Source organism: Misgurnus anguillicaudatus, chromosome 13, assembly GCF_027580225.2.
Source record: "Misgurnus anguillicaudatus chromosome 13, ASM2758022v2, whole genome shotgun sequence".
Taxonomy (NCBI): domain Eukaryota; kingdom Metazoa; phylum Chordata; class Actinopteri; order Cypriniformes; family Cobitidae; genus Misgurnus; species Misgurnus anguillicaudatus.
The window spans coordinates 12394293-12409516 of NC_073349.2; the positions used below are offsets into that span (position 1 = coordinate 12394293).

At 37.0% G+C, this 15224-nt stretch overlaps 1 protein-coding gene across 6 annotated transcripts in view; it reads right to left on the minus strand.

Moving 5' to 3' along the window:
- Positions 1-11080: 11080 nt before the first annotated feature.
- Positions 11081-15224, minus strand: part of rgs19 (regulator of G protein signaling 19) — a 46983-nt gene continuing 42839 nt past the window's right edge. For all 6 annotated transcript variants that reach the window (XM_055188553.2, XM_055188552.2, XM_055188556.2 and 3 more), the window contains one exon: positions 11081-12709. In XM_055188553.2, the coding sequence (XP_055044528.1) occupies positions 12521-12709 (189 nt within the window). In that variant the 3' untranslated portion in view covers positions 11081-12520. The remainder of the gene's footprint in view (positions 12710-15224) is intronic.

A 15224-nucleotide genomic window follows, 5' to 3' on the forward strand; every position in this document is an offset into this window, starting at 1 on the left:
TTTAACCACTGTCGTAAATACTGCAGCATAGCTGGCTCTGATTGGATTGTAGGTCTGCCGTAAAGCAAGTTTTTGTAGTTTTCACTCGAACTACAGGACCGCGACCCGACGGTTGGAAACTTCTTTAGTGCAGTTTTGGCCGATAGAGGGCTGCAAAGCAAATGTGAAAGTGCCATTCACCATGTTTCGAGTGGATGAACGACTGAAACTTTTTTGGAAACGTTATTTTAAGGTAAAAAAAAACTCTTTGGTGTTGCTTTAACAACAGGCTTGTATTTGATCCCTTCATCTCTTTCAATTTGAGGACTTTCATAACTGTTGACGTCCTTTGAATGTTTCTCTGTAGATTAACTTAATCCAATCTGGAAATAAATGACCTTTTGTGACTTGTATATAAGACACAGATGATGTTTCTGGCTATAGCCTTAGTATTAAGTAGTAATTGGACCCCTTAACAAAAAATTTGAATTATCCAAAAATAAATTCTGTCAGATCTGTTTTTGGATCAAAGAGATGGCTGAAGGTGCTTTTTGAGCTCTTAAACGCCACCCCTATTAGTTGAGTACCACCCAGTCGTCAAGGGCTTTAAACCTATGATGGATTAAAAGAAATATGGTGGACATCTTTCAAACAACCGTCTCCATTGTGTCTCTGCACAAAGTACAAAATAGCCTCCAGTCCTGAAGGAATTAAAGGGTCACTAAACAAGCGTGCTCTGCTGGTGAATTGAAACGAGTGACTGTTGTTTAAAAACGTTCAGGGTTTGAGTCAGAGAATAAACTACTAAGCCAAGAGCTTTAGGTAAAACGCAGTACAGGGGATCTGTAACATATTTATTTTTTCAATTAAGCTAAATGGTTTTGGTAAAGAATTGAATTAATATACACAGGTCAAATGATGTACACTGTCTAAAAAAGGTGAATAAATGGCTCTAGATGTCACTAGGGTGGTACCTTCATGATTATCAATAATTCCCATGTCTGCACTCTTAGAAATAAAGATACAAAAGTTGTCACCAGGGCCGGCACCTTCTAAAAAAGTCCTAGTATGTACCATTCGGATACCTTTGAGGTACAAAAGTGTACTTTTTGAAAAACTACCTTCGTTATTTCTTGAGAGTGTGCAGATAGCTTTTCTGCGTATTATGAGCCCAAGTTTCTGGTGTTTATTGGTCTATTAAAGGCTCCTTTATGATGTAACTGATCTCTTTTATTTTGACATTCCTGTTTCCCAGAGTTAATAATCTCTGTCAAGGCCTTATCGCCGGACACATCTACCACCAAATTCTTGTTGGAATGTCAATGTTAACTGAGACTCATGTTTGACTTCAGGAATGTTTGTGGAACTTGAAGGAGGAGGAGGAGAGAAATTCTGTATTGGTATTTCCGTCTCGCATTTTAGCCATTTGTTTTTTCCTTCATACATTTAAAGTTTATGCAACACAGATGTTCAAATGGTGCCTGTCAGATGCTGAAACATGCTTAAAAGTCGCTTCAGTCGTTTCTGTTAACGGTCACTAACACTCTTAGAAATGCTTGGTTGTTTGAACCCACGCTTGGGTAAATACGGCCAGATCTAAATTAAAGGTAGGGTATCTAATTTTGTAAAAATGCTAACGGTAGCCGTCTAGCAATGAAATCGCGATCCCACCCTCCATTCAAATCGGCATTCAAAGTCACGCCTCTATCAAAACGCATGAACACGCACAGATCAGACGGTAACGTCTCATGTGTCATTCACCAGTGAGAAAACTTTACAGTACAAAGTGAATAAAATTACCAAAATAACCAACATAAACGTGTTTACATCAGAATTAGTCAAAGCACACTTTCAGTTGTGTAGACGTAGTAACTATGTTGTTACGCTAATCTGTATAACAAACACAACTTTCATAAGCGACACAATGGTTCATCAAAGTTGAATATCTGAATCCATCTCAATACAAACATATCGCGTACCTACCTTAAAAAAATAAACAGTGCCATGACCCTTTCAGACCCTTTGGTGTCTGCGTGAACAAGCTTGCGCGGTGGCATTCAAACGCTTACGGATGAGGGACAAAAAAGGCAACGTGCGTTCGGACCGAGATCTAAGATTGGTTGAAAATTTTTGGGTCCTACACCTTTCACAGATGACATACATTTCTACAAATACATTTAAACAACTTAACATAGTAATCGCTATTAGGATGTGAGGAGACTTTTAATCAGCATAACTAAAATGTTTCTGGAGCAATTGTGATACCCTGCCTTAAAATAACCTGGAAAATGTCCATATCTGGCACCATAGATATATACACTAGATGTCGCGTTGGCTACGGCAGTTCATTGGAACAAATGCATCAAATAGAGCCGCCATCTTGAAACAGGGGAGCCTCTCTTCTTTAACGCATCAGCGTCAATGTAGGCAAAGGTGTAACGAAAATAAAATCACCATAAATCGTCATGAATGCCATTTTTCTAGGGGTTTTTTGTTCATTCCAAAGTTCTGACATGTATTTAGCATCGAGTCCAGATTTGGTATTAAGAAAATACTTTTTCTAAATATAATGCATAGCGCTAGTAGACCTAACATCCATACGCAGCACAAACGTCCGGCATCGTCCATGAATTCTAAGCACAGACGGAGATAGCAACTTTACCAAGCTACTTTCTATGACATGACCCCTGTTTCGGGATGGCGGCGGTTTTGACGCATGCTTTAAACCCCAAGGCGACATCTAGTGCATATATCTATGATTTGGGACAACCTAGCATAGGCTAATTTAAATCCAGTGGATGTTTTTGTCCATTTTTATCTAATCATAGGTTTTAAGAAGACATTTTTCATACACAGTTTAAAAAGGTACAAAACTGTATCCTCAAAGGTTAATTTTTGTACCTTTATAGGTATACAACTGAGGGGCAACCTTCCTATCTCTCTGATAAGCCAATACGGAAGTGATTTAAACTGCGATCGACTGTCCTCCAAAATCAAGTAAATTCCCATAGACCCCCATGTTAAAATGCCTGTCTTTAGAGCAGAAAAAATATGTTTACAGCCTGGTAGAATTTTTTTTGTCTATATAGCTAATTTTGCCTTTCATGACAACTGTGAGAGGTGTTTTATTTTTTGTAACTCATCCGTTTAAATTCTATTAAGCCTTATTACACGGCTCTCTGGAATGCTTGATTCTGATTGGTCAGTTGAGACATTTGCAGGTTCGTTCTTTTCAAATAATAACCGCTCCAAAGTAATAACGCATGGCCGGTACTACTTGTATGTTAAAAATCCCTCTGCGCCAACAAATATTACCGTTTGGCACCATCTTGTGACAAACACTGGACAACCACAATTAACAATGGAAAATTTCAATAAATTTTAACATGTACGGTACAAACAAAACGTTTGAACAGTGGATAGATTTGGACGATTCAAATGGCTCCCCAATTAAGACGAAAAAACGAAAATTGAACTACGAAGAACAAACAACGACAAGACACCCATGTTCCGCCTCTTTACCCATTTACGGATATCCGCGAGTGGTGCGCGGCCAAGACGGCAGGCACCGCCTACTTTTGGCTTAAAAAACGATCTTCAGAACCTATGGGTGACGTCACGGACACTACGCCCATCGTTTTAACAGTCTATGTATACAACCTTTGGAATGTTGTACCTTTTGGGTTACAGTATTACAGTTTACCCCTAAGGACCCATTAAATGTTAGGGGTACAAAACATTTAACTGTACCTTTAAATGTAAACAATAGGTCCTCAAGATACAGTAATGTACCCAAAAATATACAGCATTGTATTATGTTTAGTATACCTGTATAGGTACAATTCTTGGGGTACCACCCCAGTGACAGTTTTGTACCATTTTCTGACAGTGTAGGGAAAGCAGCATGTTTGTTTTGGCAATATGATAACATTTCCACACATGCCTTCAGCAATGGCAATGAGAACGATAAAGCCTGAGAAATCCCTCTGCGTTTTAAGCTTATCCTGCTTTTAAATTACTCGCTTGTCACATCGGCTTGGATAGAAAGTCAGGCCTGCTGCCGAAAGGTTTGTCAACTGAATGCTTCATTAAAATGATCACAGTAAGCCTTTAGTAGTCCTCTATGAAATGAGCTCTGCTAATGTGACATTCATGACAGAGATGAAATTGGAGAAAGATGATTCCCAATTTCGTATTTAAAATAGTTATTTTTAAAACGAAGGGCTGCATCTCAGACAGTTTCCTAAAAGTTAAACCAGAAGGGAGTCGTGTTTAGATGAAATGCTATTTAGAGGGACACAGTTGATCATATTACCATCTTAGGCTATCACACTTGAAGCCATTCACTGATGTCATTTTAAACCTTGTCTTTATCAAATTAAACTGTTTCTGTTCACATTTCGCTTAACTTTTTTAGCCCCAAGTCAGTATTTTTATTTGTTAATGTTAGTAAGATGTATCGTCATTGTTTGTAATGATGATAAAAGGCACAATATATAATTTTCCGTCGTAAGTCAATTTCTTGAAAAACTGCAAATGAATAATAACACAAATGTCTTTATTGTTGTTATTATAGTCATATCTTCTCTTAAAAAAAAAAAAAACATTCAAAAAATCTGCAACCAAGTCAAAGTTTATGGAATATTTCTCTGAATACTGGTAATGAGCTGGCCTGGGTTAACAGGGGACCGCAAGTCCAACCACAACCTGAAGAGGGCGCCCCGTCGTGGCACCCAAGTGTCGAGCAGAGGTTACGCAGTAATGGCAACCGACTCTGGGAAACAAAAAATGGTCCATAAATCTATAAACATACTTTTTAAAACATAGCTTGATTTATTTCAATACAAAATAGAATGCTAATGTCAATAAATAAGTGTCCGTAGAAGTCCATCGGTCAGGGACCGATCTCACTGCTGTACTGTACGTCTCGTAACACTACGAGAGAGTTTCACAGAGCAGCTGGAGAGTATGCAAGTGAATAAATGTGGGACGGTAAATGTGCGTAAGTGAAATTGAGGCTGACATGTGAGATGCGCATCTACAAGTTATGGTGATACACACTCATGGTAATGCAGATCATTGTATGGAAACACGCATCAGTCATCGATACAGACTCGTCTTGCATTCACGTCCATAGTTTGAGACCGTAACAAGGCTAGATTAATTTGGCACCTTAAAGAAATCAATGTAAACATAAGCAGCTATAGGTCACAATCTCTTTGTATCTGTCTTGTCCAGCCACGTTCACTTGAAAGACGTGATGACTATAATGTAACCTAGTCTACGGAAACACTGTGTACACCGCAAGGTAGTGATGCAAAATGTTAAAACACACTTATTGTGATCAACAAAACGGTTTACGCTGTAAATGAGGGTTTCAGCTCAATTGGTATTGTGTTTCCAACACAAAAACAAGGGTTCGATTTCTGGGTAAACATACTAATAAAATAATAAAAGTGTGTGCCAAATGCATAAATGTGACCGTTTTAATGTTTGAACGGATTTAATAATTAGTAATATTAGCATAAAGCATTTGCAGTTTTGTTCATTATAACTGGAACGTTCAAATTGTTTGCGTCACATTGTTTTACAATGTGCTGCGTCCACACTGTCAGCGATTTGCAGCGACAAAAGAATCAAGCCTTTTATGTTCGCAATTGTGAGGGACTAAATCTGTGTGCACACTGTTAGGGGACATGCACACCAAAGCTTTAATGCCCGCAACCGGCGCATTTTTTCAATTGTTTCCAATGGAAGCTCGTTGTTTTTCAAATAAGCCAGCAGCTAGCGTTTTTTTTTCCGCGCTGAAACTGGCGCTCGGTGCATAGCGTCGAGAGTAGGGCTGGGTATCGATTCAGATGTTCCAGATTGATTCGATTTCGATTCACAAGCTATCAGATCGATTCGATTCAATTTTCGATTCCGGTTCTCGAGTCTGTTTTTATACTCGATTATCGATTCAACTCAATGAATATAGATTCATCTAGTGAAAAAGTGACATCTAGTGAAGAAGACTAGTAATTAGATTAACGTTAATCTTACGTTCAATGTTTGTGGAAATAAATATGAAAGAAAAAAATAGATTTGGCTCTTTGAGAATCGATTTTGAATCAACAACGTAAACAAACAATCGAAAAATCTACTTTTTTGCCCAGCCCTAGCCGAAAGTTAAAAGAGATTCAACCTCGGGTGAAAAGCTCCGCTCGTCAATGTCAATTCTCACACGGCCATCCAATCACAGTGGAGGAGGGGCGGGACATTACTACAACAACCAACCAGCTCACAGCTCAAGTATCACAGCTATCAAAGCGCTCGGCGACATGAGCAACAGTGACCATCTGCAGCTTGTGGGGGTGTCCAGTCGTGCGACAAAGTTAAGAAGTGTTTTAACTTTATGCAAATGATGAGCCACTTTCTGGAGCGACTACCAATGAGAGCGAAGCAGTGGAGTTCACGTCATCCATCTGTGGTCAGTTACTGCAGAGGACGTTACTCATTTGTTTATGACAACCAGATTTAGAAACGCCCCCCAACGAATTAATTGAAAGAGACGAGCGGCACACAGCGACAAAATCGCTTATAATGTGAACATACTTTTAGCGACTAGCAACGGCACGGCAAAGCAACATGATCAAATTTTTCCAATGGAAGCTTGGTTACTTCTGGTGACATGAATGATGATGACTGTTGGTGACAGGAAGTAGGTGTGTCCACTAACGTGCAAAAAATGAGAGTTTTAATGAGTAGCGGCTTTCAGGAGTGATAACCAATAGGAGTGAAGTCGGTGGAGTACCGTTACTAGGACAACCATAATTAGGAACGCCTCCTACGACTTCATAGATGGGGCGACACACAGGAAAAAAGTCGCTAGCGGTGTGAACGCAACTTAAGTTGAGCAAAGTTTAACTTTTTATGCAGGTAAGCATGTGACAACATTTGGATTGCAGACAGTGGAGCTTCAAATAAATTTGGATTGTGTTGTTGTACAGTACAGTGACTTAAAAACTGAAGTGTGTGTTTTTTGTGGCACTAACATTAATTATTTAAAGGAACAGTATGTAGGATTGTGGCCAAAACTGGTATTGCAATCACAAAACTTGTGGCTAAAACTGGTACTGCAATCACACAACTGGTGGCCAATACACAACATGACAACATAAACATCAGTTGAGGGCTGCAACTCCACTTTTTAAATGACAATATCCGGACCACAATAGCCGGACCACTGTTGTCAGTGATATAAGTATTTGAAATGAAAATGATTTCTTAATGTCTAGTGACATATCAGGGCCATTTTATGATTAATTGATATAAATTTCTTACATACTGTTCCTTTAATTTTATGGGAGTGAAAAAAATGTGTTTTAACATCGAATGCAACACACGATTCAGCTGTAATTTGCTTTCAAAGTGAACGCTAAGTGCACGTCATGTGACACGCTGAGAGGTTCACCAGCACATTTCTCTCTCTCTCTCCCATTGTCTTGATATTTCACATTAAATCACACACACATACGCTCAAAAATCCATCTGGCTTAAGTTAGACTGGTCACGTCATGTTGGACAACAAGAGCAATGCTAAATATATACTCATATACACACATAATTTACACACCTATAATCAAAAATGTACATCTTCATGCACAACTGATGAAACGTAAAGAAAAATATAAAGGTATCAGTTGTTTTCGATACTACAGTACATGATGTTCCTCTAAGTTGCGTTTAGACGAAATCTTATAAATTCTCACCGTTCATTTAATTGGCTTAAATGAATATAGTTTGTATATCTCACTGTAAGTATATATTTACAAAGAAGCAAATCCTGAAAGTACCAGGATGTACCAGGCGTGGATGATTTTATCTATTTCAATGTGAAATGAGAGTTCTGACGTTGTTTGAGAATTGTCTCAAGCACTGGTCTCTGATCAGTTTAGACTGCTTAAACCACCACTACATAAGGATCGATGCTTAAACTCCAGTGGACGTGGACACGAGATTCTACACGCATACAAATGACAAATCAATATTCTGATCAGTGCTGTAAAAATAAAGAGTAGCTCTATAAGAAAATCCACTTTGGATTTGTATTACTGTGGTACCCACTGGAACAGTACTGGTTAGTTTCAGATTCACATTATGAAATGCTTAAACATTTGATGTGTATAGTGTACATGCATACTGTTGTATTTACTGTTCACCATCATGTCTAAAACCAATGAGTTTTTTTGAATTACTGTAACACTGAATTTTTTTTATCATTTTGTTTTTTATAATGGGTTTTATGGCAGCTTCTGGATTTTTGTAACAGTGCTTTTCATGTGAAAAATTACTTCTGTGTTTTGTATTTCTGCTTCTTTGTTTTAGTCACAGACCATTCACGAAACACAAGTGCACTATCACAAATAAATAGCAGTCAACTTGACGCCAAGGTTAATTTTAGATCCGAAACTTGAATTTGGTTACATGTCGGTTTTGCCAAAATATCTTGTAGATATATGATATTCCATCATGTAAGCAAAGTCAACAGTGATTACGTTTATATATTTTGGGGCTATGGTTAGACGCCTATTACTGACTTACAGACAAAATTTTGGCTTGTTTTAGCCCAGACATCTGCTGGACTGCTATTCGACACCTTTTAAGAGTAAAACCGCTTTCTCGGATTCTCTTGTGTGAAATTTGATTACCTTTTAAAAGCCTGCAAACATTATCACAACACCCAAGAGTGATGAGTGAGTTGTTGTTTTTGTGAATTACTGTGTATTTATCTTAAAGGGACACTTCACTTTTTTTGAAAATAGTCCCTAGCTATTGAAAAGTACCAAGGGCACTGCGTAATATCATAGCACCTGCTGCAGTCATGTTACTAGGGCTGGGCAACAAAAAAATAGATTTTTCGATCAATCTTTTTTTTTTTTACGTGATCGATTCAAAATCAATTCTCAAAGAGCAGAATCAGTTTTTTCTTTCATATTTATTTCTGCAAACATTGAACCTAAGATTAACGTTAATCAAATTACTAGTCTTCGTCACCCTTTTTTTGCCTTTCACATGTTACCAAGGAGCGAGAGGCAAGTCTGCCATTCATTCATTCAGTGCTTAAAATGGCGGTTTCAGGTGCTTCATCGACGTTGATGCCACCTTTACATAAAAAGTCAGAGGTGTGGAAGCATTTTAGGTTTCGCAAGCAAGATGACGACGATAGTGATGTGGCTTTTAATTTCTTTTTATTAATTACCCACTTGTAAACTGCTGTTCACTGTTCTTTTTTATTAATATAGTTTTTTGTATTAAAGCTATATTCATTGAGTTGAATCGAGAATAAAAAACCTGAGAACAGGAATCGAAAATTGAACCGAGAATCGAAATGATAGCTTGTGAATCAAAATCGAATCGATCTGAAACATCTGAATCAATACCCAGCCCTATATATTACCGTAGGGCCTCAATTATAAAGCGTGCGTACGCACAGGTTTGATCGTAAAGTGTGCGTAGGCAAAAATCCACGGCAAAGTCCATACTTATAAAAAACATCTTTGACGTGGAAAAAGTGCTTAGCAGCATTTTATAAATGAGGCCCCTTGATTATTACGCTAGGATGAGAGTATAGTTCCTAGCCATATCGGTCTAGAAAATCGCAACTTTTAATTTTCTGTCAGTCTTAGTACACAATGTAACTACAGAAGAGTCAAGTTTTAAATAGGAAAAATATTGAAACTCTTTGGTTATTTTTTAGCGCGATGCTAATGGTCTGATCGGATTCAATGGATTGTGCTAAGCTATGCTAAAAGTGGTACTGCCAGACCCGGAGATCGGCTGAATGGATTCCAAAACGGTAAAACTCAAATGTTTAACTCTAGGGGAGCTGGAAAATTAGCATATTTCAAAAAAAGTGGAGTGTCCCTTTTACATAAAACCAGTTTGCGATATCTCAGATTCTCTGTTCTTTAAAGTTAACACAAAACAGTGTTCGCAACCTGCATTGCAAAAAATGACTTTCTTAGTATTTTTGTCTTGTTTTCAGCAAAAATATCTACAAATTATCAAATTATAAAAGATTTTCTCGATGAGCAAAATGACCCAGGAAAATAAGTCCAGTTTACAGACAAAAAACATAAAATGTATAAAAAGCGAATTGGTGCCTAACCAAGCAAACAAATCTGCCAATGTAATAAGAAAACATTTCTCGAACCAAGTGTTTATGAAAAAGTAAACTTATTTCAAAAAAATATTTCTTATTCCATTGGCAGATATTTTTTCTTGTTGTAAGCACTAATTTATTAAAAGGTTAAATTTTTTTTTCTAAAAACTAGACTTGTTTTCCAGGGTAGTTTTGCTCATCGAGAAAATGCATCTTAATTTGAGATTTTTTAGATATTTGTGCTGAAAACAAGATAAAAATACTAAGTACGAACGCCAATTTTTACAGCGTGTGACATGTTTTTGAATTAAATACAAGCAATGGGAATAAATGAGGGGGTGTGGCTTGATTTTATCTATTGATTGGCTTGTATAAACCACTCCCTTCCTCAATTAAAATAACTTTTGGCTATTGGTGAACATTAACCAGTAGGTCATGGTGCCTACACTAAAAAAAGGGTGCTAAATAGCACTAAATGTAGGTCCCTAACTCGTAATCACTATGGTTCTACGCATGTGCTATATAGTGCATATATTTACTACACTTAGCACCAATATTTTTAAGTGTAGGTGACATAAGTCGAAAAAGAGGAGGAGCATGATATTGTATTTAGATAAAAGAATACAAAAACTATTATTTCTTCTTCAGAATGAATTGAACTGCTGAATCTAGCAGAACAAGTCCAGGAAAGTGGATTTATGTTTTTTGGATGGTTACAAAGAAAAATTGGGCAATATAGATTTCACATTGACTTTAAAATTGTCATTTTTGAATGAAGGGCAGGGAAGAACAGATAAATAGCTTTAAACAAAGCGAAACTGAGACTTAATTTCAGTACCTCAAATTACCTAGAGGGGGTGCCAGAGAAACTTTCACACTCACACAAACACACACACATACATACAGTGAGGGAAGAGACAGATACCGCTCTGTTGAGCACTCAGGAGGACTACGAGCTTGTTCGGTATGATGTATCTGTTCCAGATCGCCTTTAATATATGTACAAGAAAATAAAACGAATCACAGTTTAACAAAATAAATAACATTCAGAATACTCATTTTAAAATGTGTTTTGAGTGACCAGTCTAATTAAGACCCTGCATTCTCTCATGGTTTTTTTATTTAATATCTCTAAAACTGGTGTGGTCTTTATTTTATTTATATCAACTGTTAGAAATAACCAGGCCCATACAGAAACTATGCATAAAATTATGTCTATTTCCAAATAACGAATATGTGTCATTAAAGTAATAGTTCACCCCTACAATGAAAATGAGATGATAATCTACTCACTGTAATGCCATCCTAAGTGTATATAACTTCTTTTCAACAGCCAAGCACATTTTGACTTTTACGTTAGTATTTTAAACGTATTTAGCGATCGATACATTGCGTTTAATTGTAAACGCATGTAGATCTAAAATGGAGGCACTGCCGGCTCCACGTTGGTAGGTACGAAAAACATTGGTTGTTTTAACTAGTCACCATATACGTTGTGATGAAAACACGCAGTGACGTAAGAACCAATAATCGTCTTACGCACTGACGTAGAGCTAGGAAAATCCAGAATATTATTTAATACAACTCTTTAATATGTTTGGCTAAAGAAAGGAAGATATATATTATATATGTTTTTATATTGGATGGCTTTAATATATATTTCATTTTTGGGTGAACTATTACTTTTTATTATTTTCCTTTCAGCTATTGAACCAGGTTTATATTATTGAACATTAAAGTTCGCAGAAACATCAGCATTGAAAAGGTAAAAAATCAGCAGCTTCCGTCTGGGCCTGCGTATCAATTAGCGTTTAATATTTACTGTAAATATTTGTTCTACCTATCTATTTAGCACCTAAAAGTGCCGTCTCTTTTTTTACGATCTACCAGCCAATCACTTCTCAGCTCCTTGCCTCGAAGAGCCAATCGGAGCACAGAGACAGCGGACAGGTCAATGGTGACAGGTAAATGTGGTGATGAGCTGAACGGTCAGGCCACTCCAGTGTATGTTATTGCAGAGGCCTTTACAGCTCTCTTCCGCTAGAGACATAAAAAAGATGTATGACGGGTACACGTGTGCATACATAACAAAAAAATCAAGTCAGAAGATGGCTGTGTAAATCAGTAGTTGATGCTGCTGTACGTTCAGAGTGATGAAACAGGGACGGAGGGAATTACGAAAATGAAAACTGCATTTTCAACCCTGTGTTCCAGTTTGAGTCTGTGCAGGTTCAGAAGAAACACCCCAAAAATGAGGGATTCCCTCAAAAAGAGGAACACTGACCAAAAAATCAAGAAAATCATAATCCAACGATGATGACACAACAAAAGAGTACTTTATCCTCAGGTGGTTGTGCAGTGGGGAGAAATATGAAGGGGTTTGTGGAGAGAGGGTTTCTATGATTCAGACGAAGAGCGTGACCCTCCCTGCACCAGTGATCTGTAGATGGAGGAGTTGAGGAATCGTGGGTAGGAGTCTCTGTGCATGAGCATGTAGATCTGCAGCTGTGCGTCTTCAAATATATGAGGGGTCGGCTCCTGCATCCTCCTGTTGATCACCTCCCTCACTCGAGAGTCCAGACTCACCTTTAACAAACAGAGAGAGAAAGTGCTGTGTTAAGTAAATTAATTGTAATTAGAGCTAAGGCTTTTACTATACTAGTCTTACATCTGCACAATGTCTAATTCTACACGACAACTACAACTTCTACATTCCCATAAGAAAGAAAAATCACAGATAAGATATCTAAAATATCTAAGTTATTTCTCCTAGACATAATGTAATTAAATGAAGATCAAAGGTAAAACACTTGGTTTAGTCTACTAAATATTAATATAAAGACATCATTTCACAAATGCCTCCATTAGAGTTTCAGAACAGATCTCAACAATGTCCACGACTTGACAATAAGGATAGCCGGATGGCCCGTGAGCCGTGAGCGATGTTGACAAAACTGTCAGTGGCCCGATCGGGCACCATCACGAAAGTTTATCATTTGCACATGTTTTTAGTCTTTGCCGATTTAAATGTTTAATAAAAAAAACGCGAAACAGATGTCAATCGCTACTTACTCGCTGTTTGAGAAGATTCATGTGTGCGTACATCCGAAGCGTATACGCACAAATAGTTTAGACAGTGTGCAAATGTTAAGTTCATGTTTTTTTGCACTCGAGCGGACATATTTGGGTCAATGACGTGACGTTAATTATTTTGTGTTTGTATGGTTCAATTAAATGTAAAAGGGTTCAAATTTCAAAATGAATTTGCAGATTACTTGCATACATTCTCTTTTTTAACTCTTTCGCCGCTATTGACGAGATATCTCGTCAATCAAGAGAAAACGCTTCCCCGCCAATGACGAGTATTTCTGTCTTTCAACAATACCGCTATTTCAACAATGGCGCCCTTCCGCAACTTTTTAAACCCGGAAGTATTGCCCTATGGCAAGCAGCTGCATGTCCGTGTCTGTTTTAAAGATCGCTCTGAATGGGAACTCTATGAAAAGTCCGTCACAAAAATGGAATTATCTCTGCTTTTTGCTCAAAATGTGGTGTTTTTGCAGAAACCTACTCATATTCAAAAGCTGATTACAAAAGAACTGCTCAAGGTAGGATGATAGGGTTTTTTTGTTTGAAAGCAGAGGGTCTGTTCGTTCATTTGATATATTGTATGTTTATATATTTGAAGAAGAACATTTTCTGCAAGGCATTAAACTTTTGTGAAAATCATGAAAAACGCTGTGCTGGCTGGCAACTTTTTTAAAAAACGCTGGCGGTGAAAGAGTTAAGGTCCAAGTCTAAAATGTCTGGTTTTATTTCATTTTGACAGAATATTTGGGGGATAATTGCAAAAATGAGGTATAACTGGTCTGTGTCAATTGGTGTAACTACATAAAAAAATATATATATATATATGAAGAGTTTGGTTCCAAAACGCAATAAATCCATTTTGACAAATTTTGGTAAAAACGTGTTTTCTATACCAAGAAAGTGACAAGATGAAAACAACTATTTTCTGTTACAAACTTTCACACAGCATCTTTAGGTTATAAAAACATAAAAAATTCAAATCCATAAGTTGATTTTCAAAGATTTATTATAAAAACGGATTATTTTTTCCACAAAATGCAATAAATCCATGACAAGTTTTTATTCAAAATGCTATAAATCTATTGAATCAATAGCCTATATAAATGTGCATTCATCTTTGCCATGTTATATTCATTTAGTTGACTAGTTGTACACACTAATTAAAAATATAAACATTAGTGTTATTAATCAAAACACTTACTTTGTCATATTAAGATCACTGTCATTGCGGTTACTTGACGTCTTCGCTTAACGTCTTTCACAGCGATCGACTGTAAAATGTTTTTGGTCCTGCTCGATTTTCGTTGACTTTGAGTAAAATTATGGAAAGATCCTCTGGGGTCAATGTGTTAGCATGAGAAGCTTGATGCTGTCGGGAGAACAAGCACCCGTCTCCCGAGTGCCTCTCAGGGAAATTGTTAGATGTTGATGGCTTACGTTTCTTTCCCATCACAGAAAACCATCACAGGTTTAGCGATGCAATTAAAGAATTATTTTGTTTTGTTTGTTGATCACGTAGTACAAAGTAGATGAGGAAAACCAGGACTCCGTGTACTACGCGCGTCCGCCATTGCTTGTTTACATTGCGTGAACGGTGGGCTGTAATATCAGAAATGGAGTTATTGCGTTCTGTAAAAAAGTGGGAGTGGCGTTTGTCGCATTTTGGGAAAAAAGGGAGAAAAGATGACAGAATAACACGGCGGATATTGGATTTTGCGTAAAATTAAGAATTTACTTTTAACTACTGACCTGATATAATACTGATTTTGGCAGTAACTCATTTTTTTCAAAAATGGCGTTTATTGCGTTTTGGAACCAAACTCTTCATATATATATATATATATATATATATATTCATAAAAACTGTGGAATAAAATATAATCTTCTAGTTTAGTGTAATATGATGTTTTTACATACAATTTTAAATCATTTGTCAAAGATTATTATAAAACAGAGCTGTTTTTAGCATATGTCAGGAAAAATATTACAAAAGTGCATTAAAATTTACAGT